Source organism: Onychomys torridus, chromosome 1 (genome assembly GCF_903995425.1).
Source record: "Onychomys torridus chromosome 1, mOncTor1.1, whole genome shotgun sequence".
NCBI lineage: Eukaryota > Metazoa > Chordata > Mammalia > Rodentia > Cricetidae > Onychomys > Onychomys torridus.
This window is the reverse complement of record NC_050443.1, coordinates 158,971,309-158,999,216: the sequence shown is the minus strand read 5'-3', so window position 1 is coordinate 158,999,216 and position 27,908 is coordinate 158,971,309. Positions and strand designations below refer to the sequence as shown.

The 27,908-nt window shown below is 45.6% G+C and overlaps 1 protein-coding gene across 3 annotated transcripts in view; it reads left to right on the top strand.

The window, feature by feature from the left end:
- Window positions 1-8,313, top strand: part of Aldh18a1 (aldehyde dehydrogenase 18 family member A1) — a 36,778-nt gene extending 28,465 nt beyond the window's left edge. For all 3 annotated transcript variants that reach the window (XM_036168962.1, XM_036168954.1, XM_036168970.1), the window contains 5 exons: window positions 476-671; window positions 779-900; window positions 3,798-3,984; window positions 4,949-5,044; window positions 7,206-8,313. In XM_036168962.1, coding sequence (XP_036024855.1) covers window positions 476-671; window positions 779-900; window positions 3,798-3,984; window positions 4,949-5,044; window positions 7,206-7,387 — 783 coding nt within the window. In that variant the 3' untranslated portion in view covers window positions 7,388-8,313. The remainder of the gene's footprint in view (window positions 1-475; window positions 672-778; window positions 901-3,797; window positions 3,985-4,948; window positions 5,045-7,205) is intronic.
- The last annotated feature ends 19,595 nt before the right edge of the window (window positions 8,314-27,908 follow it).

Sequence of the window (27,908 nt, the reverse complement as noted above, 5' to 3'; positions counted from 1 at the left end):
CATCTCTGTGTCCCAACACAGGCTCTTGTGATAGTGTAGCCTGCATCCCAGGATAGAGGCTGTCAGTGGAAGTCTTGGGGAAGAAAATGTGACCCCCTAATGAGACCCAGCATACCCTCAAGCGGCCACTTCTTTTGATGATCCTGTAGCCTGGCATCATCTGTGCCTCCTTATCACCCACCCACAGCACTGGGCCCCTCCTGAGTGTCCTCTGCCCTGTGGTTAGGTTCCCACCACCCTCCCTTCCATGACTGCTCTCTCTGAAATGCAGGGCATGGTTCCCAGCGAGGACTACTGTCGCTGAACAGTCTGGCCAGCATTCGCTCAGCAGTGTTTCAGTCTCCACAGTCAGGAACCTGTTTTCAGAATAAGTTTTCCCGGTGCTGGAGGTAGTTACTGGGGAGTGCAGACATTGGTCTGTAAGGAGGAAGCTGCCATTTCCATCTTCTTCCTCTTTGGTTCTCTTCCTCTTCAGGTGAATACCAGAGAAGAAGTTGAGGATCTCTGCCGCCTTGACAAAATAATAGATCTCATCATTCCTCGTGGCTCCTCCCAGCTGGTCAGAGACATCCAGAAAGCTGCTAAGGGGATCCCAGTGATGGGTCACAGCGAAGGGATCTGCCACATGTATGTGGATTCCGAGGCCAGTGTGGACAAGGTCACCAGACTCGGTGAGCTGGCCTGGGGCTCCTGGGGAGTGAGAGGAAATTCTTGATGTTTGCTCTGTGCCTGTGGATCATGTAGACAGGACTCACTCTTTGCTCTCCCTTTTCTTCAGTCAGAGACTCTAAGTGTGACTATCCAGCTGCTTGTAATGCTTTAGAGACTTTGCTCATCCACCGGGACCTGCTGAGAACACCCTTATTTGACCAGATCATTGATATGCTGAGAGTGGAACAGGTATGCTAAACCCGCAGGGAAGAATGGACCAGGAGCAGCTTCCAGGCCCTTTAGAGAACAGTATGTTACACTTGCACTTTGCATACAGTGCTGTGCTGAGTACAGAGGTGAATAAGACTGCCCTCTGCGGTCTGCTGGGTAGATGGAACTGATACACAGATGATATTACAGAACACAGCATGTTCCCTGCCACAAGGGTTCGAAGGTAACAGACCATATAGCACCATACAGAGCAAGATCTTTCCAGCAATGTTTTATTTGGGTGGCAGTTACATTTCCAACTAGGCATTCCCTTTTATGTAACATTTTTTTTAAAAGATTGCACAAAAGTGGTTTAGATTTGCGGTGAGGGTTTTTTGTTTTTTTGTTTTTTGTTTTTGTTTTGTTTGTTTTTTGGTAAGACAGGGGAGTGTTTTATGCTTTGTTTTATGTATATGAGTGTTATGCATTGTATGTCTGTATACCACATGTGCCTGGTTCCTCAAAAGGCCAGAAGAGGGCATCAGATCCTCTGGAACTAGAGTTACAGACAGCTACAGAGTAGGTGCTGGGAATTGAACCTGGGTCCTCAGCAGAGCAGCCAGTGCTTGTCACTGCTGAGTCATTCCTCTATAGAGCACCAGAAGTGTTTTCAAGAGTAAAATTTATGTGCATTCATTCTCTCCCTCCAAAAATGTCTTCAGTTGCCAATGTAATTATATACACTTACTGAGTGACATTCAGGATGAGCATTTTGGATAGCTTTCTTTTGGACTTTATTCATAACCTGTCATCAAGGTTGTATACAAACAAATTCAGTAAGTTTGAAATACAGACAGATTAATGCTGTCCTAAATTCACAATTGCAAGTTAGGTCCTGTGGCCAGATGGACAATCTATTAAAGGTCCTGCATGGCTGCATTTCCAGCTTTGGTAGCAGGGATGAGTACACTTACATAAGCTAGTGCAGTACAGGGAAGTGGCCTGCTGGCCTCTGTTGCCATGACCCTGTTGTAGCATCCTTTTGCTAGAAGGGAAAGATGCTTATCAGTACACCATGGCCCCAGTGAAGAACTGTATTAGGCTTCTGTGTTGTTACAGCTAAACAGAACACCCAGGGAAAAGCAACTTACAGGAAGATTGTTATAACATAAACATGACTACATAGAGGGCCATACAAATCCACAAAAGAGCACAGGCCTTTGATCCCAGCAATCAGGAGGCAGAGGCAGGTGGATCTCTGAGTTTGAGGACAGCCAGGGCTCCACAGAGAAACCCTGTCTGGAAGAACAAAACAAAGTGTGTGTGTGTGTGTGCGCGCGCGCATGCGCGCGCACACACACACACACACACACACACACATCCACAAAAGAAAAGTAGGTGCCTAGCATCTCTATGTCTGAGCACAGCACTGTGTATCAGTCTGGTCTAAAACACAGAATAGAGGCTGTCAGTGGAAGTCTTGGGAGATGTGACTCCCTAGTGGGATCCAGTGTTTTCCCTAAGGCTGCAGCTAGAGAACCTGAGAAATGACCAAGCAGCCACTTCCTTTAGTTACACGAGAGCCTGGTGCCGTCTGTAACTCCTTAACTTGGCTCACAGAGGGTTCATTCCATCATGATGGGGGAGCAGCTCACCTCATGGTAGCCAGGAAGCAGAGAAAGGAGGAATACTGCCTTCAAGTTCATGTCTCCAGTGGTCTCCTTCCTCAAGTAGGCTTGTCTTTCTACCTTCCACCTCCTCCCAATAATGCCATCCTACTACAGATCCGTCAAGGCCTAGTCCATTCATTAGGCCAGAGCCCTCAGCATCTAAGTGTCTCTGAAAACCCCATCACAGACACATGTGGAGGTGTGATTCACTAATCCCCAGTCAGGCTAAGAGATGGAACTACCCAGCACCTGAAGTCATTGTTTTGAAGGTCAAAGTGCACCCCACAGAGTAAAAGGGAATCGGAACACATGACTGCTCATTAAGTCTGTCCACTAGTGGCCCATTTGATTGGCTCTCCGTAGATGCCAGCTGTCACAGTCACCTGCTCCAGAAGAAAGCCATCCTTGGCTAGAACTGAGCCCCCTCATCCTACTGTGGACAAACCTTCGGCCTCCTCAGTGTCAGGATGGGGACTGCCTTCAGAGGCTTTAAACCATGATGAGGCCATGTGTGTCTTGTAAGCAGCACTTTTTCATGTAGGAACTGATCCTTGGTGTGACCTGATCACAGATGGGGTTCCCCAGTACAGTGTAGACAGTGCCCAATAAAGTCACAGCAGGGCTTCAAGCCACCAGGGAAGACAGATACAAGCTTGTCATAGCTGGAGCCAAGGCCTGAAGGAATCAAGCCTGAACCTAGTCCTATGTAGTCTCAGAGAGCAAGGCCTGTGTGCAGTCAGAATGATGAAGTCCCTCTAACATTAACGGGATCAGTTGGAGAGCCTGGAGCTGGTGTGACAGGCCAGAATCATACAGGTAACTAGTTTGAGGGGCTTCCCTGGGGTGTGGGGAAGATACATACATATATGGTGCCTCTTTGTTCTCATGAATCCAGTGCAAGTTCCACTTTATAGAGAATGGGAGTTTATGTCAGAGATTCCTTTAGTAAAAAGCCAGAAGTCAAGGGCTTGTGTGCCTCCTACATCAGCATTCAAAGGCTTTTCATCTGAATCCCTACCCCAGCTTGCTCAAGGGCCTGTTGCTGGAAGAGTGGCCAGCGAGTCCTGGCCTAGCACAGAGCAGGACATGCTGGTGTGAGGAGGGCTCAGTCACCCTCCAGGCCCACGAGCAGCTTGGCGGCCACTTGCCAGGGCTTTGCTGCGTTACAGACTCCGATTCCCCCAGGCTCAGCATACAGGCCCAGCTGTTGTTCCCATTGCTGCTGCTGCATTCCCTGGTTTTTGTATTGGCTTTTCTCTCTGACAGGTAAAAATTCATGCAGGCCCCAAGTTTGCCTCCTACCTGACCTTCAGTCCCTCAGAAGTGAAGTCACTCCGAATAGAATATGGTGACCTGGAAGTGTGCATTGAAGTGGTGGACGGTGTCCAGGAAGCCATTGATCACATCCATAAATACGGCAGCTCCCACACAGATGTCATCGTCACAGAAAATGGTCAGTTTGCAGGACTTCAGGCGTGTGGTGCCAGGTTTCTTTGCTCTGACCTCCAGTTGGTGCTCTTCCTCTCGACCTCTGGTCCTGCAGGAAGGCACACTCCAGACTGACCAGTGACGGCCCTAGTGCTCTGTGATCTATCTGTTGGTCCAGCCCAGGGCCCCCCCCCCCCCCCCGTTGGCAGGGCAGAGATGGTTGGCACCATTTAAAGATGGCTTCCCATGCTTCAGATGCATTGTCTTTACCCACGCAGCTGCCTTACCAAGCAGTTCAAAGCCAGACATTGTGACTAAACACCTGTAATCTCAGAACTCAGGAATCTGAGGCAGGAGGATTGCCACAAGTTGCAGGCCTGCCTGGACTACATAGCAAGACCTTGAGTCCACAAAAGAAAAACAAAAAATGTACAGCTGAGGGAGCTAGCACCGGAAGGCAGGACAGACTGCACATTCATCCATTTAACACCCAAATAGCATGCCAATGAACATGTCAGGGTGTCTGTCTCGGACGCCTGGTGGTAAAGGAAGCTATGTGGCCCCTGAGGAATTCACAGCCAGTTTACTGCTACTGTAACCATAGCAACAAGCGGCAGCAATCATTAACTGCCCACTCACCATGGGGCGCTGGGTGAGGGCTCTCAGGGGCCAACTTCCACCCTGAGAACCAGGTAATGGTCTACTTTCTCATGCATCACAGGGATGTTCACACACCTGCTCAAGGCCGCAGAGCTAATGTGTGTGGGCTTGGAGGCCAGACCTAGGCAGGCTGTTCCACATGGAGGCATAACCGCCTAGAGATCTGATTCCAGCAGTCCCTTACCTGCCCTGACCATGGGGTCTGGTTTGCCATCTTCTCCTTCAGAGCTCTCCTAAGCCTGCGAGGTGAACAGTCACCAGGGAGTGGCCAAAAGCGGACATGTTCTCCATGGTCATCCTCATTTGGTTCCTCTCTCTTTCCCCTGTAGAGAAAACAGCAGAGTTCTTCCTCCAGCACGTGGACAGTGCCTGTGTGTTCTGGAATGCTAGTACTCGTTTCTCTGATGGCTACCGCTTTGGACTGGGTAAGAAAGCCAGAGAAAAGGCGTCCGCTGTGGCTCTCCCACCACAGGCTCCAAAGACTCTGGTGAAGTAAAGACACCTCCCTCCAGTCAGTGTATGATCTAGCTATAAACAGACAGAATCATCGAGAATAACCCCGTTTTCCCACCTGCATTGGTAGACCTTTCGCCTGTGAAGAAGGTAGCTGCTCCTAATTCCTTTCCCGTAGATGGGGGAACTGAGAGACAAGTCAGTTGCCGAGAGTCACACAGCCAGTCAGACCTAATATGCACAAGCCCGGGTGCCCCCATTGCAGTGCAGGCAGGCACAGCTCATCTTCGTTCACAAGCTGCTGTGGTCCCCAGAGAGCATGCCATTGCAGATTTGAGTGACACGGTCAGGTTGCCTCGGAGATAGGAACCACACATAGGACAGAAGTTGTTGGACTTGGTACCTACACAGAGCCCAAGCACCAGGATCAGGAACCAGCAAGGAAGTGGGGGCGGGATTCACCCCTGGCACCAGCACAAACAAATGTGATCTTTAGAAACAGACACCTGGTCCTTTCATTACTTACAAAACTTCTCTCTCTCCATAGAGTTGTTTGAACAGTCTGATTTTCCAGGGGACCATTACACAGGCATCCCAATAAGACATTTGTGGCACATTTTGTGAATATTGGAGGTGTAGGGGAGTGTGTGTGTGTGTGTGTGTGTGTGTGTGTGTGTGTGTGTGTGTGTGTGTATGTGTGTGTGTTGGCATTAGTGTTGGTGGTAGTGTTTTGTTTTTTGAGACAGAGTCTTTCTATGTAGCACTGGCTATCCTAGAACTTGCTATGTAGACCAGACCAGCCTTGAACTCTAAGATCTATATATCTCTGCCTCCCAACTGTGGGGACTAAAGGCGTGTGCCACCACTCCCAACCAACATTTGAGAATTTTAATCCCCTTACGTTGTTTCGTTGTTGGTGTTGGGTTTTCTCTTTGGTGCTAGGGATCAGACCCAGGGCCTCCAACATGCAAGGCAATTGCTCTGTAACTGAGCTGCACCCTAGCCTCCTTTCCTTCAAGTCTTTTGGAACACGTGATCTGCCTGGAGAAATGACTCCCTGATTATGGAAGGCTCTGAGGGAATTTACCAGTTTTCTTAGTCATTGACTGAGTTGCCATTTCTGTTGCATCGGGATTCTGATTTCACTTTCACAGCCCTTGAACTCCCTCACTGTGGAGAAGTGATAGCTGGCCCATCCTTTGGCTCCCTTGCCCAGTGAACATCTACTTCACAGTAACAGGACCTTGTGCTTTGCTACCTCATCCCTAGGCCTGGTACACTGTACACACTTGGTGAAGTTGTGATGTGTGAGGGATCCCAACCTCCACTGAACACAGTGGAGAACACTGAGCCAGACCTAGGGAAATCACTGGTCTCAGGAGCAGGAGGGAAGAGAAATGAGCAGTAGCTGGCAGGTGCCTTTGTGCTAAATTCCTACAGACTATGCTTTCTAGAGTATAAAGACTGTTTGGGGAGCTCAGGTTAAAAGCACTTGTTGCTTTTGCAGAGGACTAGGGCTCTTTTCCCAGCACCCACATCAGGTGACTTATAATTGTAACTCCAATTCTGGGAGATCTGACATTCTCTTCTGGCCTCCATGGACACCAGCATGCATGTGGTATGCATATATACATGCAAGTTTCCACATATAAAATAAAAATAAATGAATCTTTCAAAAATAAATACTTTTTGGCATAATGGCTCACACCCAAAGTCCTACCACTCAGGAGGCTGAGGCAGGAAGATGAAAAATTCAAGGCCAGCCTGGGCTATTCAGTAAGATTATATCTCCAAACAAGCAAATGAACAAACAAACATGGCTGTTTAGGGAGACGGACTCTATACTAGACATTGTTGTAGACTTCCAAACATGCCCAGATGTTAAGATGGGGCACATAATTGAGATGCTTAAGCTGATACAAATAGATGGAAGGTCAGTGGGAGAAGGGACATTATAGTCTATAGTGGCAGAGAACACACCCACATGGATGAGGAGCAGCAGCCGGCCTGGGAGGGCGAGTCCAAAGTTAGCAAAGAGAGAAGATGCCCGTTGTGGGCTCATAGGTATGCAGGCAGCAGCGACTGGGAAAGCTGCACCTTGCTTCACGATTTGTTTGTTTTGTCTCTGAATAGGAGCTGAAGTAGGAATCAGCACGTCTCGAATCCATGCCCGGGGGCCGGTTGGACTAGAGGGACTGCTAACTACTAAGTGGCTGCTTCGAGGGCAAGACCACGTGGTCTCAGACTTCTCGGAGCACGGCAGCTTAAAGTACCTCCACGAGAACCTCCCTGTTCCCCAGAGAAATTTCAGCTGAGAGGAGCCAGGTGGTCAGGACTGTTCTGTGCAGGCTGGCACAGTTGGCCTACTCCAAGATCTCCAGAGAGAACTCGATTTCATCCCCACCTCTCAGAAGGGTCTGCCTGCTGGACAGTTCACCTGTGCTTCTGGCTCAACTCAGCATCTCCAGTCTTAGCTAACGTTCATATTCCATTCCAGCTTCTTGTGCGTCTCTGTCTCTGTCACTGGGGTTGGACCTAGGGCCTCGAACATGCTAGGCAAAGGCTCTGTCACCAGCCAGCCTGTCTCCCAAGCCACACAGGCCAGTCTTTTTGGAAGAGCATCATTGTTTCAGGTGGAGGCTTGGCTTTTGCCAGTCCATTCCCCTCAGAAACGAAGGACTGCCATCTCTTACCATCTCACATCAATGACAAGGGACCATCCTGGCTGCTTGTATCACCTCAGTGAGGTAAAGTCTTGGCATTCAACCAGGACCAGCCCCGGCATCCTCCGACTCAACATATGTAATTTCATTTCTTTCAAACATGCTCATCCTCAGAAGGGGAGATTGGGAATTTTTAAGGAAGAGCAACTCCTTAAAATCTTTAACATTTTCACTGGAAATGATGCCTAAAGTGAACTAACTGATATCCCTGGGAAGGTTGGCCTTCATGAAGTTATGGGTGTGCATCCCAGACTGCTGCAGTCTGTCCCTGGCCAGCAGACACATGGTACCTTTGATGTAGTTGGAATCTGAGTATCACACTGGAGGTATGAATTTCAAGATGTGCCTCCAAGTGGGAGGAACATCTACAATTACGCCTGACCTTTTTATAATGAATTATTTTGTCGTCCTATCCTTGACCTCCAGAACAAAGATTAGAGGATTATTTTAATACTTTGGATTCTTCCCCCTTTTTTTGAGAAATAAAATTCTTACAAAAGCCCGTGTACACGGTGAAAGTTTTCTCCCTTATTTGTCCTCATCTTCCTCTCCCTCCCTGGTGACCCTCCTCCCCTGCCTGCTCTCAGCATGCTATTCTCTGGAAGTTGGGGGTGGGGGGAGCAGTTTCACTGGAAGTGGTGCCAGGAAACCCTCCAGGGAGGGACTCCGGCCTCCAGAGGAAAGCAGGTCAGTGGGAATGGAGGACTTGGAGGCTAGTTATAGGTTGATCTGCCGTCTGGGGCTGTGTGTGACATGTCATGTCCCCACGGCATCCACACCATGGCACAGCCTACGTCCTTGGTTCGCTGTAGCTGTAAGTTCACACTCCTGATCTGGGAAGTGTCTCTAAACAGTCCTAATCCCCACACTCCCTTCTCTTTAGCCCTGGTCTCAGGCTCTGGTCCTCTACAGTCTGCATTTCAAAGACGTCTTGTTTCTCGAGGGCCTCCAAAAGTTAAGTATTCACTGACATGCTGCTTCTGACCCTCAGCGTAGTTTTATGGGCATAAGAATCACAGTCGTGTAGATCACATTCCCAGGCTGGCTCCAGGCTCTACCTCTCATCCAGACCCTTACATGGTCTGGCAAGTCACCCAGCCTGCCCTGCCCCATGAAGGGGGAGTTCTGACATAGCTTGCCTGAAAAGGCAATAAGCAAGGTCCAGCTGAAGAGACAACCAGCTCACACCAGACAACATGCCCCAGGAATCTGAAATAGCAGCCCAAAAGAGCTGAGCCCTTGGTTATGCGGGCTCTGGGGAAGATGGGTTCTGGGAGTGACCAGTGGCAGGGCTTGCAGGCAGCAGGTTGGTACAAGTGAGGTCCGGGGTGAGGATGAAACCAGCGAGTCTGGAGGGCAGTGGCTGCTGATTTAGGGCAGGTTATAGATTTTAAGGAAGTATGTCCTAACAGTGGTGTTGATATCTCTCTTGGAGACTCCCATTTTTACAGCATGGGACAGGGATGGGGTGTGGCCTAGAAAAGGCAGATAAAACTTAGTCAACAAGGTCATTTCCCCTAAATGTGTCAATTTCCATAGAGACTGGGTCACCAGCACCCTCTCCTCCATCCAAAATGAAGAAACCTAAAGGGAACTAGAAGGCAGCCATAGTCTTGAAAGTGGCCCTACTTGGGTGGCCCTATGGGAAGGGACCTCTTATTCTGAGGCTACTCCTGAGGTCCTGACATCTACCAACTCCTAATCACACATGCCACAAAATCAACCAACCCTGAGTCTTCCAGTTTCCACTAGGGGCAAAAGAAAAAAAACGCCCCCCCTGGTGTGTAGAAGTTCATGATCATCATACTCAAACTGCAGTTCTACTTGGTTATAGATTTTCTGTGATTACATCCCATGGCAACAGCACGGGACACACCAACATAAAGAGACAGGCAACAAGGACTGCATGGGGAGAGGTATGCCTGCCCTTCATCTTACTTCCTGAACCTGTCTCTCCATGGTCTTGTCGCCAGCCTATCAGTTGGTGTGGTTCAAAGCAGGACATAGCTTCCCCTCTTCTACAGTTGGTGTTTACATGATTTGGGCCTTGTTGATACAAGCACTTCACTGGGCATGTGGTTTAAATTTGACCAAATAGCATGTTGCTGGAACTTTTATGCAATTATTCGAAAAGCAAGCTCTAGTCTCCTGGGGCCAGTCTATTTCAAGGAGATTAAAGCTGATTGTGCCCAGTCTGCCTACTGTGTAGGGAGAGTATGTGTGAAAGTCATCCAGCAAAAAATGAGCCAGAGGCTGTGTGGTTAGCCCACCTCCTTCCACCTGTGTCTGAAATGCTCTCCTTGACTCAACTCAGTAATTCAGTTTTCTTGCTTAAACTAGTTTGGGCTGCATGAAGGGACTGGTCCTGTGACTTAGGGTGGCCTTGGGATATCCTAGAGGAGTTCCAATGAGGGTCCACTGATGATGGTATACCAGAAACCAGAGGCGGTGAACCAGACCAGTGACTCATTGTAGTGGACATTTGATAGGAAAGCTGACTGGACAAAAGGGTAGACTGTGTGACACACCACTCCCAGTGCCACCAGGACAAACGAAGAGGTGTCGGAGAGGTGGGAAAGAAGAAGTGGAGAGGGTGGGATTTTTGTTTGTCTGCTTTGTTCTTGTTTTTGTTTCTTTGCTTGCTTGCTTGCTTGCTTTGTTTTGGGTTGATTTTTTAAATATTCTTTTGGGGGTCCCTGCAGGGGAGGATGAGCAGAATTAGGGTGCATGATGTGAAATTCCCAAAGAATCAAGAAATTATGTTTAATAAAAAACAAAACTAGTTTGAGCTGGCTTCCTATTTCTTTTGTGTTGGAGACTGGATGGTGTACCTGGATTGACGCCTCTGCTCTGCCATGTGGAAACTGAGTGGTCTGGCAGGATGTTTAGCTTCTTTGTTCTTGGGACTATTGCTATGCCTGCTACGTAGGTGATATGGTAGATAGTTGGCACAGCACTGGGCAGAGGGAGAGATGGCCACTTCCTGTGATTCCTCATGAGCTGTGAGCTCAGTGCTGTTCACAAATTCTGGAGGTTTCTTGTTACTGATGAATTCAAGAGTCAGATTTCCTCTCCTTACTGCATCTGCTCCCCCAAAAGGCCAGACTTGTCCTCCCCATGAAGAGTGAGGTGCAGAGCCTAGAGTCTCATCAGACATGGATGCACCTGGACAATGTGGGCAGCTGTCATCAAGAAGGGCATGAAGAAGCAACAGAGATTTTAGTTTGAACCTGGGAGCGAGTGTCCAGGAGAATGTTGCCTGTTGCCTAAAAGAGGTGATCCTGAGATGGCTGAATGGGAGAGGGTGGGAACAAAGTTTCTAGATCCACACGAGCACTGTAGTGTAGAGGAGAATAAATGTAGGAAGAAAGGTGGCTCAGCATACACGTGCTTGTCACACAAACCAGACAGCCTGAGCTTAGTCCTCTTAACCCACAGTGGAAGGAAAGAACAGACTCCCACCAGCTGTCCTCCAACTTTACATTTGTGTGCAAATGTCCTCCCCCCAAGAAAATTAATAAAAAAAATAAATACAGAATTTGCATCTCTGAGCAAACACAAAGTTTCTGTATATTTTTGGTCATCTGGGAATTTTAACTGGCTCAGACTTTCTGTTAATCAAATCCCTTTTTTATAATTATGAGATGCCGTTTGTGTCATTACTACTCGGGTGCCCCTAAGTTTATGTGCTGGATAGTTTTATGTCAACTTGGGACAAAAGAGACTCATCAGGGAGAAAGGAGCCTCAATTGAGAAGATGTCTCCCTAAGACTGGGCTGGAGGCAAGCCTGGAGAGCATTTTCTTAATTGGTGATTGAGGGGGAAGGGCCCAGCCCATCGTGGGTGGTGCCATCCCTGGATTGGTGGTCCTGGGTTCTATAAAAAAGCAGGCTAGGCAAGCTATGAGGAGCAAGACAGTAAGCAGCACCCCTCCATGGCCTCTGCTTCAGCTCCTGTCTCCAGGCTCTGTCCCTATTTGAATTCCTGCCCTGACTTCCTGCAGTGATGGACTGAGATGTGGAAGTGTAAGCTAAATAAACACTCTCTTCCCCAACGTGCTTTTGGCCACAGTGTTTCATCACACAATAGCAACCCTAACTAGGACAGATATTGTTTGATTTGGAGGTAAGATTTTGTGCTTTGTGGTGATAAAGACCTCTTGTACCTGGGAATGTTTCCATGTACAAGTAATAGGAAGTACAACTCAAACTAGTATAGAGAAAAACAGTTGTATTTGTTTACGTAACTGAGGAAGTCCAGAGGTATAATTCAGACATGATTTGGTTAGGACTTTGGTCCTATTTCTCTGGAAATTGGAGCTCCTCAAACTTAGAGTTCTTAAAAATAGTTGGCAGAACTTAGTAAAACAGATAACTAATTCAACAGATCTGTCACACAGACAGAATTTTCCCATTTAGGCATGGGGATGTATGTACTTTCAATCACTAAATCGCAAATTTGTAGTTCTCCATATGTGATGTCTACTGCTGCCCAGGTATTGGGAGTTGGGAGACGTTTGAAAGCTAAGTACAACAACTTTGGCACTCCTATACAGACAGACAGACAGACAGACAGACAGACACACACACACACACACACACACACACACACACACACACCTTTAGTCATCACTGAATTTATGTATCTCAGATACCTTCAAACTGCCCCAAAGATCATTAAAATACAGAAGGACCACACCTAAAATCACAGAAAAACGAGACTCTCTTCTGTGAGTCAAGAAGCAAGCCCTCACCAAGAACCGAATCCTGGACCTTGAACTTCCCAAGCTCCAGACCATTAGAAATAAATTGCTATTTGTCCAGTCACCTGATCTCCAGATTCTGTTATGGAGTTTAAACAGTACATGTTAGGGGGAGGATAACTAACTGTCTTAGAGGCCTTGGGTTTTAAAAAGGATTCCTAGGGGGCCAGTGTGTAAGAATGTTTTCTGTGCAAGCATGAAAGCCTGAGTTTGGACCACCAGAACCACCTTCAAAACCTGATGTAGCCACATATGCCTGTATCCCTGGTGCTATGAGGGCAGAGACAGCGCTTGCTGTGGGGAAGAGGTTTCACCTAATCTCAGAGGAAAAGCTCACTCCTTCTGAGGCACCTGGCCCCGGGACTTCCCTAACGCTAGAGGGCAGTCTAGCCCCATGGGCCTGGGCAAGTCTGCTTTTCTTCAGTCTAACAACCAGCTCTCACCCATTCCCAGTCTGCTCACCAAGAAATCACTAAATTGCATCCAGAGGCTCACTCGCCTACGCAGTAAGGACATGGGCTTTTTTTTTTTTTTTTTTAAACTTGCTGTTTAACCAAGGAAACGTATATAACATTTCTGAACTCTTGTAGTACTGATCCATTAGTGAGGTTTTTGAGATCCTATGTGAGGCACTCAACATCATGTTCAGCACATGATACATGGGTTAATATTACAATGTGTCCTTCTAAAGAATAGATTTTCAGGGCTGGAGAGATGGCTCAGAGGTCAAGAGCACCAACTGCTCTTCCAGAGGTCCTGAGTTCAATTCCCAGCAACCTCATGGTGGCTCACAACCATCTGTAATGAGATCTGGCACCTTCTTCTGTATACATAATAAATAAATAAATTAAAAAAAAAAAAAAAGAAAAGAAAAGGATATATTTTCTTCAGTCCTGGACATTGCTCTTAACCTCCAAGCATCCCTTCCTAAGAAATGAGGTAATGCTGTTCTTTGGACATGGCTACTATGTTTCAGATGGCATAGTTGGACCCTTTTATATGATACTGCAATGATCTCAGAGAATTGCTGTCTTTGTTTTATGAATGTAAAAACTGAGGGTTAGAAAGGTTGAGTTTACATCTCAAGGTCATGTGGTAAAAGGTAGTGGGACCTGGACTTAAACAAGGGACAGTGGACTTCAGAACTCTCAACCTCCACTGAGCCACAGCTGAAGAGTTTCCCCAGAAATGTCTTGTGCCTTAGCTTCAAGGCAAGTCCTAAGGCTAAGGAGGTCGCCATAGCTACTAACTGGACCCCCTTTCAAGTAATCAGATCCTCATTTCTGCTTCAGCTTTGCAAGAGAAGCTGCTGGTCTGGAAACTCTTCCGCACCTGCCCTGGGAAGAAGCCAACTGCGTCTTAATTATTTAGGGAGTCCCTAGACACTTGATATAATGAGCAGGTGTGGATGCTTCCCTGACTTTCTGCAACATGCCTTTACTTACCCCTATCCCCTTCCCCCAAGATGCCTGAGGATAAAGGGGGTGACATCTCCTCCAGCCTGTGGGTGTGTCTGTATCTTCCTTCATTCTCTACCCCAAAATCCATTTGGAAGACATGGAGCAATTTCCTTGCAAACTTCAAGTTGTACCTGCTGGTATAGATAGGACCTGAAGTGGCAAATGGATGACTCATCTTTTCCTGTTAACACACTTTTCCTTTTCCTGACCCCAGACTTACATAAATCAAGCCCCCAAATTGAATTTACATGAATTTAAAAAAAAGCTAGATTTTCATACTGTAGATTTCAGCTATGTGGATGTGGGAAGGGGAGTCCTATGCTTAGAACAGGGATTGGAAGGAAACATGGATAGAAAGGTGGCAAATGGCTCATAGTTCTTAGGCCCAGACACATGATGGATTAGATGCAATGACTAAGCTCATGCATGGCCCTCATCTAGGCACTCACATACACCGCAGACCGTAACTGCTCAACTCCCTTTTCCTCACTTCCTTTACAGGGGCTGTTATTGTGGTGGGGGTGGTCATTGTGCTGCTTGAGGTTGATCTGGCAGGAAGAGCGGTTTTCAGATTTGTTCTTGATCCTCACTGACAGCCTGTGACTGAATTGTTACCACTATAGTGAAACTGAATGAGTCCACTGAGTTCTAATCATAGACCTCCTTACCATGCAACAATTCATCATCAAAAATCTTGTTTTTCCATCAGAAGCAAACTTCTGGCCTCTGGGGTTCTCCCATTGTGCTGTAAGCCTGTATTTAAGAACTCCTCCCTCCTTCAATAAACAGCATTCAGCATTCAAGAAGAAGAAGAAGAAGAAGAAGAAGAAGAAGAAGAAGAAGAAGAAGAAGAAGAAGAAGAAGAAGAAGAAGAAGAGAGAAGGGGTCAAGATCATGATGGGGAAACCAACAAAGCCAGCTGACCAGTACTAGTTGGAGCTCACTGACTCCGGACTGACAGCCCGGGAACATGGGACTGAACTAGGCCTACTGATTGTGGGTAACAGTTGTGTGGCTTGATCTGTTTGTGGGGACCCTGGCAGCAGGACCAGGACTTACCCCTGGTGTATGAACTGGCTTTTTGGGGCCCATTCCCTGTGGTGGGATACCTTGCTCAGCCTTGATACAATGGGGAGGGGCTAGGCTCTCCTTCAACTTGGTATGGCAGACTTTGTTGACTACCATGGGAGGCCTTACCCACTCTGAGGAGTGGATGGGGGTAGAGTGGGAGGGAGGTGAGGAGGCGGGAGAAGGGGAGGGAGGGGGAACTGGGGACGGTATGTAAAATGAAAAAATTTTAATAAATAAATATATTTTTTAAAAAATCTTTTTTTGAAGAATGTCATGCTGCTTAGTTGTCAACTCGACACAAACTAGAGTCACTTGGGAAGAGGAAACCACAGTTAAGGAATTGCCTCCCTCAGACTAGTCTTGATTTCTGTTTGACTTAGGAGGGTCCAGCCCATTATAGGCAGCACTATCCTTAGGTAAATGGGCCTGGGCTGTATAAGAAAGGTAGCTGAGCAAGCTGGTAAGCAGCATTCCTCCGTGGCTCTGGCTCACTTCCTGCCATGAGTTCCTGCCCTGACTTCCCATCCATTCAGTGATGGGTTGTGATCTGGGAGTTGTAAGATGAAATAAATCATTTCCTTCCCAAGTTGGCTTTGGTCATGGTGTTTTATTACAGAAACAGAAAGCACACTCAAATAAGTATTTATTGGCACTGGAAAGAAACTTATTGTAAAATGTCAATAGGGAAACTAGGCTATAAATAATACTTCTCAGGTCAGCAGGATGGTGCAACAGGTAAAGACACTTGCCGGTCAACGGAGCCTGACAATCTGAGTTTGATCCCCAGAACCCACATGATGGAAAGAGAGAGCTGACTCCCACACATTATCCTCTGACTTCTTCATTCAGGAGGTAGCACAAGCCCCACCTCCTCCGACAAGTAAAAGTTTAAAAAATTATAGTATTTCTCAATTGTGTTATATATAGTTGTCTAGATAAGCTGAAAGAAAGATCTATCAAAATGTTCCTGAGAAAATCCTATTAAGCAATGTGATGGATAAAATTGATTCCTGACAGGAACTAGAGTCACCCAGAAGACAAAGCTCTGGGTATGTCTGGCAGGGGGCTTCTGGATTCCATTGCCTGGAGTAGGAAGACTCATCCTAACCATAGGTGAAACCATCCGTGGGTTAGTGCTATGACCTGAGTAAAAAGGAAAAAGTGAGCTGTCGCCAGCTTTTGTTCCTCTCTGCCTCCTGACTGTGGATGGCACGTGACCAGCTGCCTCATGCTCCAGCTGCCACGGCTTCCCCACCACGATGGGCGATGGACGGTGCCCTCCAACTGTGAGCCAAAAAACCCTTCCTTCCTTAAGTTGCTTGTCTGTCATATTGTCAGAGCAACGAGGAAAGTAACTAATATAAGCAGTGAGAGCGCAGCGGATTTTATTTGTATCGTTAGTTTTCTAAGTTTTCCACTTTAAGACATTTTCCTTGTTTTCACAGCTACTGATATTTTTCCTATGATTGACAAAATAATATTAGTCATGGCAGTCTTTTTTTTTTTTTAATCTAAAGAGAGACTTATTTTCCCTCCCATCCCTTTTGCTTTCTGTCTTTTGAAGATGAAGAAACCAGGGCTTAGGGGCATCTGGAGACACTGTCGGTTGAGAGCCAAGTCCAAACTGTGGCCCAAAGCAGTGCCGAAAAAGCGCTGGGCCTCAGAGACTGGACAGGAGTTCTGGGGTTCCTTCCAGTCCAGGCTCTGTCTCTGCACAGTGCTGTTTCCACCCTAAGCCTCTGAAGGACACTGGATGCAGGAGCGGGTGGCCTGCTTCTGCTCCAACTGTATCTTAGGGCTATTATTGCTGTGATGGAACACCAGGACTAAAAGCAACTGGGGAGGAAAGAGTTTATTTGGTCTACACTTCCACATTGTAGTCCAAGGAAAGTCAGGACGGGAACTCAAGTAGGGCAGGAATCTGGAAGCGGGAGCTGATGTGGAAGACATGGAGAGGTGCTGCTTACTGCCTTGATCCCTATGACTTGCTCAGCCTGCTTTCTTATAGAACCCACTAGCCCAGGATGGCCCCACCTACAATGGGCTGGGCCCTTCCTCTTCAATCACTAATTAAGAAAATGCCCGACAGGCTTTCCTTCAGCCAGATCTTAGAGGGCATTTTCTCAGTGAGGCTCTCTCCTTTCAGGCGGCTCTAGCTTGTGTCAAGCCAGCACACACCGCTTCACTCAGCTTTGGCTTTCCCTCTCCAGCTCACTCATGAGGCCACGTCTTGAATTCTGCTGGCAGATTCTGTTTCACTGTAGACAATTAGACGGTAAATAATTGAAGAGAACGGAAACTGGCAACGTGGTGTGTGATGTCCAAATAGCTCTCTTGTTTACTCTCTGGTGTAAACTCAAGGTTCATCTGCAAGCCAGGGGGCCTGAGTGTAGGGGAAATGTGCAAACACAGGAATCTCCTGTCTTCCTTCCCATCTTTGGATGCCACTTGGGGAACTCACTCTCCTGGTTTGGTTAAAGTCGGAAATAGCCTGGCTTAGGCAGACATTCAGATGGCATCTTAGACATACCTAAAGCTCCTCCCACTTGGGGTTGTGTGACCCGAATCCACAAGCTCCAATTTCTCCTTCTTCCAGGACTCATTATCTAATAAAGCCGAGGCCTCCGTCCATCTCCATCCATGCTCTCTCTTCCTCCGTGGTGAGGGAGTAACTTTCTGCAGACCCAGCTGGACGTGTCTGTCACTATAGCAGCAGTCTTAGTTAAGACTCCGAGTTTCAGGTAACATAAACCACCTCCACATAGCTGAAGAAGAAAAGGATATGAACCTGGAGGAAGGGCGGGGTTGGGGGAGGAGGGGGAGGCCCGGCAACGATAAAGATAAATTGAGATGGTCCAGTCTCTCAAATGCCTGGAGTCAGTCAGCTCAGGCGCAAAAGGGAAATGTGTAGCTCAAGTCTTCAACCCAGAGAAAAATCAAGTGAGGAGAATGAGGGGCTCCAAACCCACCCAGACTCCCTAGATATAACTGCTCCTCTCCAGAGTGAGGGCTTCATTTCTCTAGTTCTTGGCTCACTTCTTCCAGACTTTTCTCACAACTTTGTAACACTTCCTACCCACTGCAAAAATAAGGAGGTTCTTTCTCCCTATCTCTCCCCATTTCAGTTTAAAAAGATCCTGACTTGTCTATTTGGGTCATTGGTCCTCACTGCAGTGGGGTATGAGAAGTCGTGGTATGATCTGGGCTGACTCAGACACATTTGTATGGCCTTACCATGGTTAAATATTAAAATAGCTGTGTGGAATACCCTCTTCTGTTTGTTTTGTTTTTTGAGAAAGGGTTTCTCTGTGTAGCTTTGCGCCTTTCCTGGAACTCATTGGTAGCCCAAGCTGGCCTCGAACTCACAGAAATCCGCCTGGCTCTGTCTCCCTAGTGCTGGGATTAAAGGCGTGCGCCACCACCGCCCGGCTGGAATACCCTCTTCTGCATGGGAAGTATATGCTGCTAAAATGTCTAGCAAAATCTAGGTATGGTATAAAAATAAAAACCATATTTTAAGGACACATAGAGCTCTGACAGCGATGAGGTCTAGCGGACTAAATTTTTGAGAGAAATGAGCCCTTTCTGAATGAACTGGTCATAGCTGACAATTGGTCTCCTTTTTTGTTTTGTTTTGTTTTGTTCCTTCCAAATCCAGGTGCCAAGTGAGGCTACAGAATGTCCCCAGTGTGAGGTCGTTACTGGGACGAAGAGAACATAGTAGAGTTTGATGCTTCTTGTGACCAGGCAGAACAATAGAGTCCAGGAGCTCTGAACACATGGACAGTTTGCCCCATGGAGCATTTACATTGGTGAGTCTGATGGAGCAGCAGAGGCTGGTACATTTCCCATGGGCTTGAGTATTCTGATGGAAGAAGAGGCCTACATCAAACATAAGATGGGTGTGCCTCTCAAGAAGTTTGCCAAACTTGGTAGTAAGCCACCAAGGAGCTTGCTTAGCTCACACTCCTAAGAACAGAACTGAATCTTCCAGAGGCTTTCAGGGAGAAGACAAGAGACTTGCCAGGTCATCAGTCCAAAGCATAAGTGGGCTTCTTCAAACCACCAGAAAGACTCAGAGATGTACGAGGATCAAGAAAATTGGAAATTGGTCCAACCCAATTGCCTGTGCAACCAGACTGACACGATCAGCCCCCACCACATCTGCTAGCAGAAGAAAAGGAGCATCAATCAGTACCTGCTGCCTCTAGTCTCTTCTATAATTAGAATTGGTTCAAAAGCAGGAGCATTACCTAATAATCAAGAAAAGGAAGCAGACCCACAAATGGTTCTAATATTGGAGTTAGCAGACAAGGATTTGTAAATTACAATATAGTAATTTACAATATTACATTACAATATAGTAAAAGACAACAAAGGAAACACATTAGGGTAAAAGAGCATTTCAACAGACAATTGAAATTTAGAAAATAGAATCAAATAATCATCAAAAACAGGAAAATGTAACATCTGAAATTAAAAACTCATTAAGTAAAATATTTGCATACCAATGTATCTGTTCATCCAAGCCTCCTGAGTTCCTTACCCACATTCTGGCCCACACTGGGACGTCTCCATGACTAACAGCTAGAGAGTGGACAGCCAGGGCCTTAGCAGCCTACCCTCTCACTGCAGCCAGGTCTCTTCTGATTGATCCATCTCTGCACTTTCCTAGTTGTAAAATTTTGATATTACCTTTTGAAAGTCTCCACCAGATCCAAATGTTTGAAGCAGCATAGAAGGAATTTTCTAAAGAGGTCCACTCTCAGAACAAGGGGAAGACCATTTGCATATGGAAAGGGATATTTGTTCATCGGATTCCCACACAGAAAGCCAGAAATCTGGGACTGGAGCCTGCTGTTTGCTGAGTTAATATTTCTCTGTCTCATTACCACCATGATTAAAGGACTTGAGCGCACCCTGGAGAAAGAGATCAAATGGGATGTTAGATGGCTAGGCAATTTTGCTATGTTGTTTAGTCTTCTGAGTTTGGCTGAGTGGTTATCCTCACAATAGTTCTTCCCATGAAACTCATTAACAGCCTTGAGGACATGAGTTCCTCACAGAAAAAACCTAAAGAGATGGCTTTCATCTGTCATGCTTTAAAATATGGTAAAGAATTAATCTACACTTTTTTTTGAGACAGGGTCTCATGTGGCCTAGGCTGGCCTTGCACTGGTTTTGTAGCCAGAGATGACTTTGAATTTCTGATCCTCCTGCTTTCACTTCTGGGTTATGTGTTGCTAAAGATCAAACCCAGACAAAACTCTACCAAGTGAGGTACATCCCAGCTCTCAATCCATTAATTAGAAAAGGTAAATACAATAAAGAGAGCAATCATTATTCTGCCCTTCCATTTCTAACTGTGTGTAAGATAAGCAGGGAGTTAGTGAAGGTTTGCTTTTCCTTATAGATACAGTCCAGCTGAGAAATTAAGTTACCATATCAACATTTTGCTGCTCGTAATGAAATAATGTATTTAGACAATGATGATTAATAATTTTCAACGTTTTTATAGAAATACGGAAATCTACCTATGAGACTTTCTTGATGGACCTCATCCAACTTTTGACCTCACTATCAATTTGTAGGGAATACAAATGATTGTCTCTTCAATAAGTAAATCAAAAGTAGCTGAGAGTAGAATAGGGTTCTAGATTAATCAAACTAGAGTAGGACTCTAGATTAATTGAATCAGTATACTTATTACACAGTAGTGAAACTTAAATCTTAATTTAAGCAAATTATTTTAAAAACCACTTTTTGGCAAATCATGGAAATCTGAACATTTGAGTTCACATTGAGTTAATTTAAGAGTGCATCATAGATTTTTAGATGTGATAATGATATTGTGGTGGTATAGTATTTACCAAATATTTATCTTTTAAGATGATACCTTGAAGCTGAGCACAATGGCACATACTTATAATCCCAGCATTCTAGAGGTTGAGGCAATAGATTATGAATTCAAAACCAACTTGAGTTATATAGTATAACCCTGTGTCAAAAACTAACCAAGTAACAGCAATAAAATAAGGGTACATTGAAATATTTATAGGCAAAATTATAGGATTTCTGGAACTTGCTTCAGAATAATTTGCAGGCAGGTCAGTTAGTGGAATTACAGAAAGGCTAGGGTAGCCTTTGGGGAAGATTTTTTTTTTTTTAAAGATTTATTTATTATGTATACAGCTTGTATTACTTCATGCCAGAAGAGGACACCAGATCTCATTACAGATGGTTGTGAGCCACCATGTGGTTGCTGGGAATTGAACTCAGGACCATCTGGAAGAGAATCAGTACTCTTAACCTCTGAGCCATCTCTCCAGCCCCTGGGGAAGATTCTTTAGGCTGGGTGATGGGTACAGGAAAATCCATTGGATGTTCTTTCTACACCTGTGTGCTTGAACCCCAGCAAGTACATCATTAACCCTTTGTGCTAAGGAGGTACATGCTGGGGACTAATGAGTCTGAGGTGATGCAGGAACCACAACATCATACCAGTTCTAGAGTGATTTCAGTCTGTTTCCTAACTAAAAATAAGAAAAAAAAATCTTGTGACAGGGGTTCTCTATGTAATCTAGGTTGGCCTTGAACTTGAAATCCTTTCACCTCATCCTTCTGAGTGCTGTTGTTACAGGTGTGCATTACCATGCCAGTCTTGTTTCTCACACTTAGTGACTTTGCTTCACTAGCTTTTTCTCCCTCTTGCATTCTGTACCCAGTGGATCACTGGATTAATCCCTTTGGTTTGTGATGATTTAAAAGCATTCTATCTCAGAGACTGGCATGATGGCTCCAAAGTTAAGAGCACTGGTTGCTCTTCCAGAGGACCCAGGTTTGATGCCTAGCATCCATGTGGTTTCTCATAATCATTTGTAACTACAGTTCCAGGGGACCTAATGCCCTCTTCTGGCCTCCATGGGCACAAGGCATTCATGTGGTGCACAGACATACATGCAGGTAAAACACTCATGCACATAAAATAACAACAACAACAATAATAATTGTTGTGGATTACTAAAGATGTGTTACATTTATTTATGCTGTGGAATAGTACTGTGTAAAGGTGTGTTACATTTGTTTCTGCTGCATTTGTTTAATTATTAAAAGATGTGTTGCTGTTTCATCTTGCCTAACTAAGGCACACGATTGGTCTAATAAAAAGCTCAATAGCCAATAGCTAGGCAAGAGAGGGATAGGTGGGGCAGAGAGAATAAATAGGAGGAGAGATCTAAGCTTGAGAGAATGAGAGAATGAGAGGAAAGAACAAGGGAGAAAGAAAGGGAGACTCCTGGGGCCAGCCAGGCAGCCACCACCCAGAAGACACAGAGTAGGACATATAGAGTGGAAGGTTAAAAGCTCCAAGGCAAAAGGTAGATAACGAGAAACAGGTTAATTTAAGTTGAAGAAGAAGAAGAAGAAGAAGAAGAAGAAGAAGAAGAAGAAGAAGAAGAAGAAGGAGAAGAAGAAGAAGAAAAAAAAAAGCTAGCCAGAAATGAGCCAAGCTAGGCAACACTTTCATAACTAAGAAGAGGTCTCCATGTCATGATTTGGGAGCTGGTTGGTGGCCCCAAAGAAAAAGCCTGTTACAAATAATAATAAACATTAACAGTGTGGATAGTAAAGACATTTAGTCTTTTATGGACCCTTAAAAGAAGTCTTGATGAGGAGTTCCCCAAAAGGCCCAACTTTTAAATTTTACAGAGCTGGAACCTGAGCCCTACAGAAGAAGATTGCCAAGGTCATGTGCTGGCAAGGGTGAAACTGGAGCTCACTCTTCTGAGGCCAAGTTCACTGCTCTTCCAGAGCAGCACCACTGGTTGAGCACAGAGGAGATTTGGAAAGTGCAGATGATCTTGTTTTCTGTGCTGGAAGCAGCCACTGTAATAGACTGTCACCTTCTCCTTTTAAAGCCGAGCGATGCTGGCTCCTTCAACTTTTTCTCCTAGGTTATGTTTACTCGCCGCCTTCCAAAACTGTCTCACGCGTTGCTGGCAAGTCTAAATTTTCCATTTATGACAGGTTGCAGAACCCGTGTTTTCCTCTCCAGTTAAGAGCATGACTGGGGAAGGAAGACATGCGCAGTCATCTCTAGGTTGCATGGGTCAGGTTGACCAATTATCCGTTCACTGTGGTCTCCACACAATAAGAGCAAGCATGTAACAGAGGTGGACAAGCAATCAGTTGAGGTGCATCTGGAGTGTCTTCCTGAAGCCTACATATGAAAGTGTTGGTCCCTTGCTTGACACTAGTGGGGGCTGGAAAAACTTTCAGGGGGGAGCCTAATGCAAGACTGTTTTGTGTGTTTTCGAAGCATCTACCAATAGGAATCAGCCCTCACATCACCCTTTTCCTCTTACATTTCTGCCATGAGGTGAGTGGTTTTGCTATTCTGTGTGTTCTGTGATATGTTTCCCTCTTACCCGAGGCTTGTGAGAATCTGCCTGTGCAACAAGAACTGAGACCTCCCAAACTGAGCTGACATGACCTTTTTGTCTCTCTAAAGTTTGTTGTCTCGGATGTTTGAAACAGTAGCAAAAAGCCAAGGAATACAGGAACTTGGTCTTAGGGTCTTCCCCTTCATCAACTTTGTATCAGGCACAGGTTGGTTTTTTGGGAAATGACTGTGTGTTCAGTACTTGCTCTGGAATCTTATCAGTTTTGCTGGAGCCCTCCCTCTGTGATATGCTCCCTATCAATGTTTTACCAGCAGCATCTCTTCCAAAAGTGTTTCCTGTCAGAACAGCAGGAGCAGGCCCTGGCTCCTCCCCAGCCTCCTGACAAGCTGTCAATATAGAGCGAACAGCCCACCTTGAATGCCAAGGTTCACACATGCAAAACTGAAATCTTTATATGTATTTTTTTTAATTTAGCTTTTTTATTTTATTTTATGAGTATGAATGTTTTACCTACATGAAAGTATGTTCATCACAAGGGTGCCTGGTGTCCACAGAAGTTGGAAGAGAGCTTTAGATCCTCTAGAACTAAAGCTATGGATGGTTATGAGTTACCATGTGGGTGCTGGGAATTAAACCCCAGTCCTCTACAAGAGCAGTAAGTACTTTTAACCATTGATCCATCTCTCTCCAGTCCAGGACTGGACTCTTTAAAAGTCCCCTTAGATAGTTCTGTGGCCAGGTCTTGTCTCTGTTGGGTTTAAATGATTTGGTTTCTTTTCTGGATTTTCTTCAAGGGGGAAAATCCCCCATGATTTCTGATTTGCCCACAGCAGAACAGGAACCAGCTTTCACAGATCGGATTGGAATAGACAGGGAATATCAGTCCATCTCCAGAAAAGCTTCCACTAGAAAAGTAGATGGAGTTTCAGCTATTTCAGCTTTAGTCAAAATGCTTCTGAAAAATTCAGTGTTGCTTCAGTAGATTATAAGATCTAAAGCCCGGCTTTGCTGTTACTATCCCCAGGAGTCCACTAGAGCTATGCTGCAATGTCTCAATTTAAAAATTAAGTGTGAGGGTTATGTGTACCATGACAGTCTCTCAGGACATAATGCTCCTTCATCCCCAGCCTCATTGCCTGACCTCAATCCTTTCATCTGATACTTCCCAGCCAACCTGCTGGGGAGGTACTCTGTTTTCCTCATCTTTAGTGCTCCAATGCTGCCTAGAATCTCAAGGCTAGTAAACTCAACTATTTATCATCATAGCTAAGAAGGTGTGTAGAAGAGAGTTCCCTCCAGTTGGATAAAGACTATTTAGCTCAAAACATAATTGAGGGTGCAGTGTAGGGAGCCACAATTAATATTAAACTATCAGAGGAATTTTTGTCACAATGAAGAACATGACAAGAAGTTCTTTTTTTATTGGGGATCTAAGGTGAGGGGAGAGAAGCTTCAAGGAGAAGTCCAGGTCTTCTAACTCACCTTTGTCCTTATGGCTAATGGTCCACTTTCCATGCTGACTTCTACCTACTAGTCTGTGGCAAAGAGTAGATGTGAAAGAGTCACAGCTTAAGATGCCTAAGTGGAAAGAGAGGTAACACTTACTGAGCTCACTGTTGTCTTCCTACTATAGAATTGAGAACAACATGCCTTACTGATTCAACTTTCCATACTTTAAAGGAAAATGGGCAAAATAAAAACCAAGGCAGATTAAACAACAAGAGGAATAAATGAGAAAGGGAGAATGGATAATGGTGATGCATGGAGGAGGAGTAAGAGGTGGGAGAGAGGAGAATCCTGAGGGGAAGGAAGAGTCTAGACAGAAGGAGAATCCTAGGGGAAGAGTCTAGACAGAAGGAGAATCCTAGGGGAAGAGTCTAGACAGAGAAGGAGAATCCTAGGGGAAGAGTCTAGACAGAGAAGGAGAATCCTAGGGGAAGAGTCTAGACAGAGAAGGAGAATCCTAGGGGAAGAGTCTAGACAGAGAAGGAGAATCCTAGGGGAAGAGTCTATGGATGAGAACATGGGATGAAACAATGGCCAGGAGGTCACCAGGGAGCTTTATCATGACTGAAAAAATGTAGAGGGATCTGAGCTGGAACTGGATTTGACTGGGGAGAGTAAGTCAGATATGAAGTTCATGGAAGCTCTGGGTGCTTAGAAATACATCAGACATTGTTTACATCCATTGTCTTAATTTAACCATTATGGTACTCTGAAACATGGGTGCTCTGGTTTTTCTCAGCACAGATAGAGAAACTGAAGTTTAGAGAAATAAGCATTTCACCCAAGATCAGTCCTCAGTGATGTGTGGGATTGGGATTTAAACCTGGGTATGCTGACTCCAGAGCTTGGGCTGCTAATGAATCTTTAGTCACTCCTCCAGAAACTTCTCTGCTTCTCCCCACCTTTTTTACCTTCTAAGACTAGATAGATTCCAGGTGGCACGCTGTGTTGTATGGGTCAGTAAAAAGAATCTTGTAAGACTAGTGGGCTTCTAGATGCCAGTGAGCCTAAGATCCATGTCAATGAGGAAGCTTCAGAGAAGATGGGTGGATTAGCTTGCATCAGAGAAGGTTGGGGCAGGGAATGTGAGGGGCTGACAGAGAGGAGCAATCACTGTAGGAGTCTTTTCAGGGAGCAAATGACCGAGAAGTGGATTAAAGTTCAGTCTTGAGGCAAACTTCAAGCTAAGGCTTTCCAAAAATGGGGGGTGGTAGTGGCCCCATGCTGCAGAAGCTCCCCATTACTGAAGGTGTATGATCAAGATTCCATCGTTGACTTCTTCATTCTCATTACTTATGTAGTGAAGCCATACCTATCCTAGTGAATGTAGTCCAAAACATAATAGACAAATATCTAATTTTAGTGTATGTCTGTTGAGGGAGGGGGCAGAACACGATGAAGAAGGGAAACAGATTACTACATTAGTTACTTAAAAGCCAGAATATATAGCAATTAAGGACATGAACAAGGACCTGAGGTAGGACACAAAGGAAGACCAGAGCACCACCTCAAAGAGTCAATGCAAAGGTTAAATGAGATTATATTATAAAGTGCTAAGCAAAGCACCTGCCACTTAGCAAATACTCAGTAAGTGTTAACAATAATGATGATGAAAAAAATAAATAAATAAATAAGACATCTTGCTCTTTTCAGACGCAAGATGACCGACCGGTCACCAAAGGTGTAAGCTAGACAGGCTGAGGAAGCATGATTCTTACACAAGTGCACTTTGACCTGTAGGCCCTGAGCATTTCACAATGCCTGACATGACCTGGATCAGATGGGTGGAGAACTGTAGCAGCGGGGAAACAGAAACAGCCCATTAGATAACTCGAAAGGCATTTGGGCAGCTGCAGTGACTTTTGCAGCTACCTGCCAGCCTGGATGTGTGCTCTCTGTGTTTTAGTTTGTTTTCCTGTGTAGCCCCTGCTAGATCCTGGCTTTTGCTCAGTAGCTGAGCCTGGATTTGTGGGTGGATCTTCAAATGGCTACAAGGCTCTCCTCCTTGCCCAGAGAGGAGATTTCACTCTCACAATATCTCTAAGCATTATCACCCAACCCAGGAAACACAGAGATCTCTTCCTTTCATTCTTTTTTTCCAGCAAACTTTGCTCATTCCATCTTCAAAATAGACTTTAGGGACTGGAGAGATGACTCGGCAGTTATGAGCACATTTCCCAGCACCTGCATGGTGATTCACACCACCCATGACTTCAATTCTAGAGGATCCAACACCTTCTTCTGACCTACGTGGGTACCAGGCACTCATGTGGTGTATACATGCACACAAAACAAAACATCCATATGCATAAAATGAAATAAATCTAAAACATTTTTTTTTTGAGACAGGGTTTCTCTGTGTAGTTCTGGAGCCTTTTCTGGATCTCCCTCTGTAGACCAGGCTGGCCTTGAACTCACAGAGATCCGCCTGGCTCTGTCTCCCAAGTGCTGGGATTAAAGGCGTGCGCCACCACCGCCCGGCTAAAACAATTTTTTAAATAAGAGCAGAGTTTAGGTCCCTCTTTCTGTTCTCACCATTAGCATCTTCCTAAAGAAAGCCTCCTTCGTCACTCATCTGAGCCACTAGCCTACACACACCTACAGGCTGCCCTCCCCCAGGAGCCAGAGTGCATTTTATAAATGTAAATCAGGCCATGGGCCCCTTGCTGTCCTGGGCTGAGTTCCAAGATGCAGACCCTGACATAAGGATTCATGGGCCACCGTTTTACTTAGAAAGCATCTCAGGAGATAGCCATAAGGGCATAGGGGAGGAGAAGACAGCAGGCAGGGAAGAGGCCTGGGAGCTTAAATTCCCAGGATAACCCCAGCCTGGGCCAGATTCTTTTGGGAAATTGGAAGTTGCAAATTATACCCAGAACCTTGTTTTTTCCCAAAGTCAGGGGTAGGCTTCT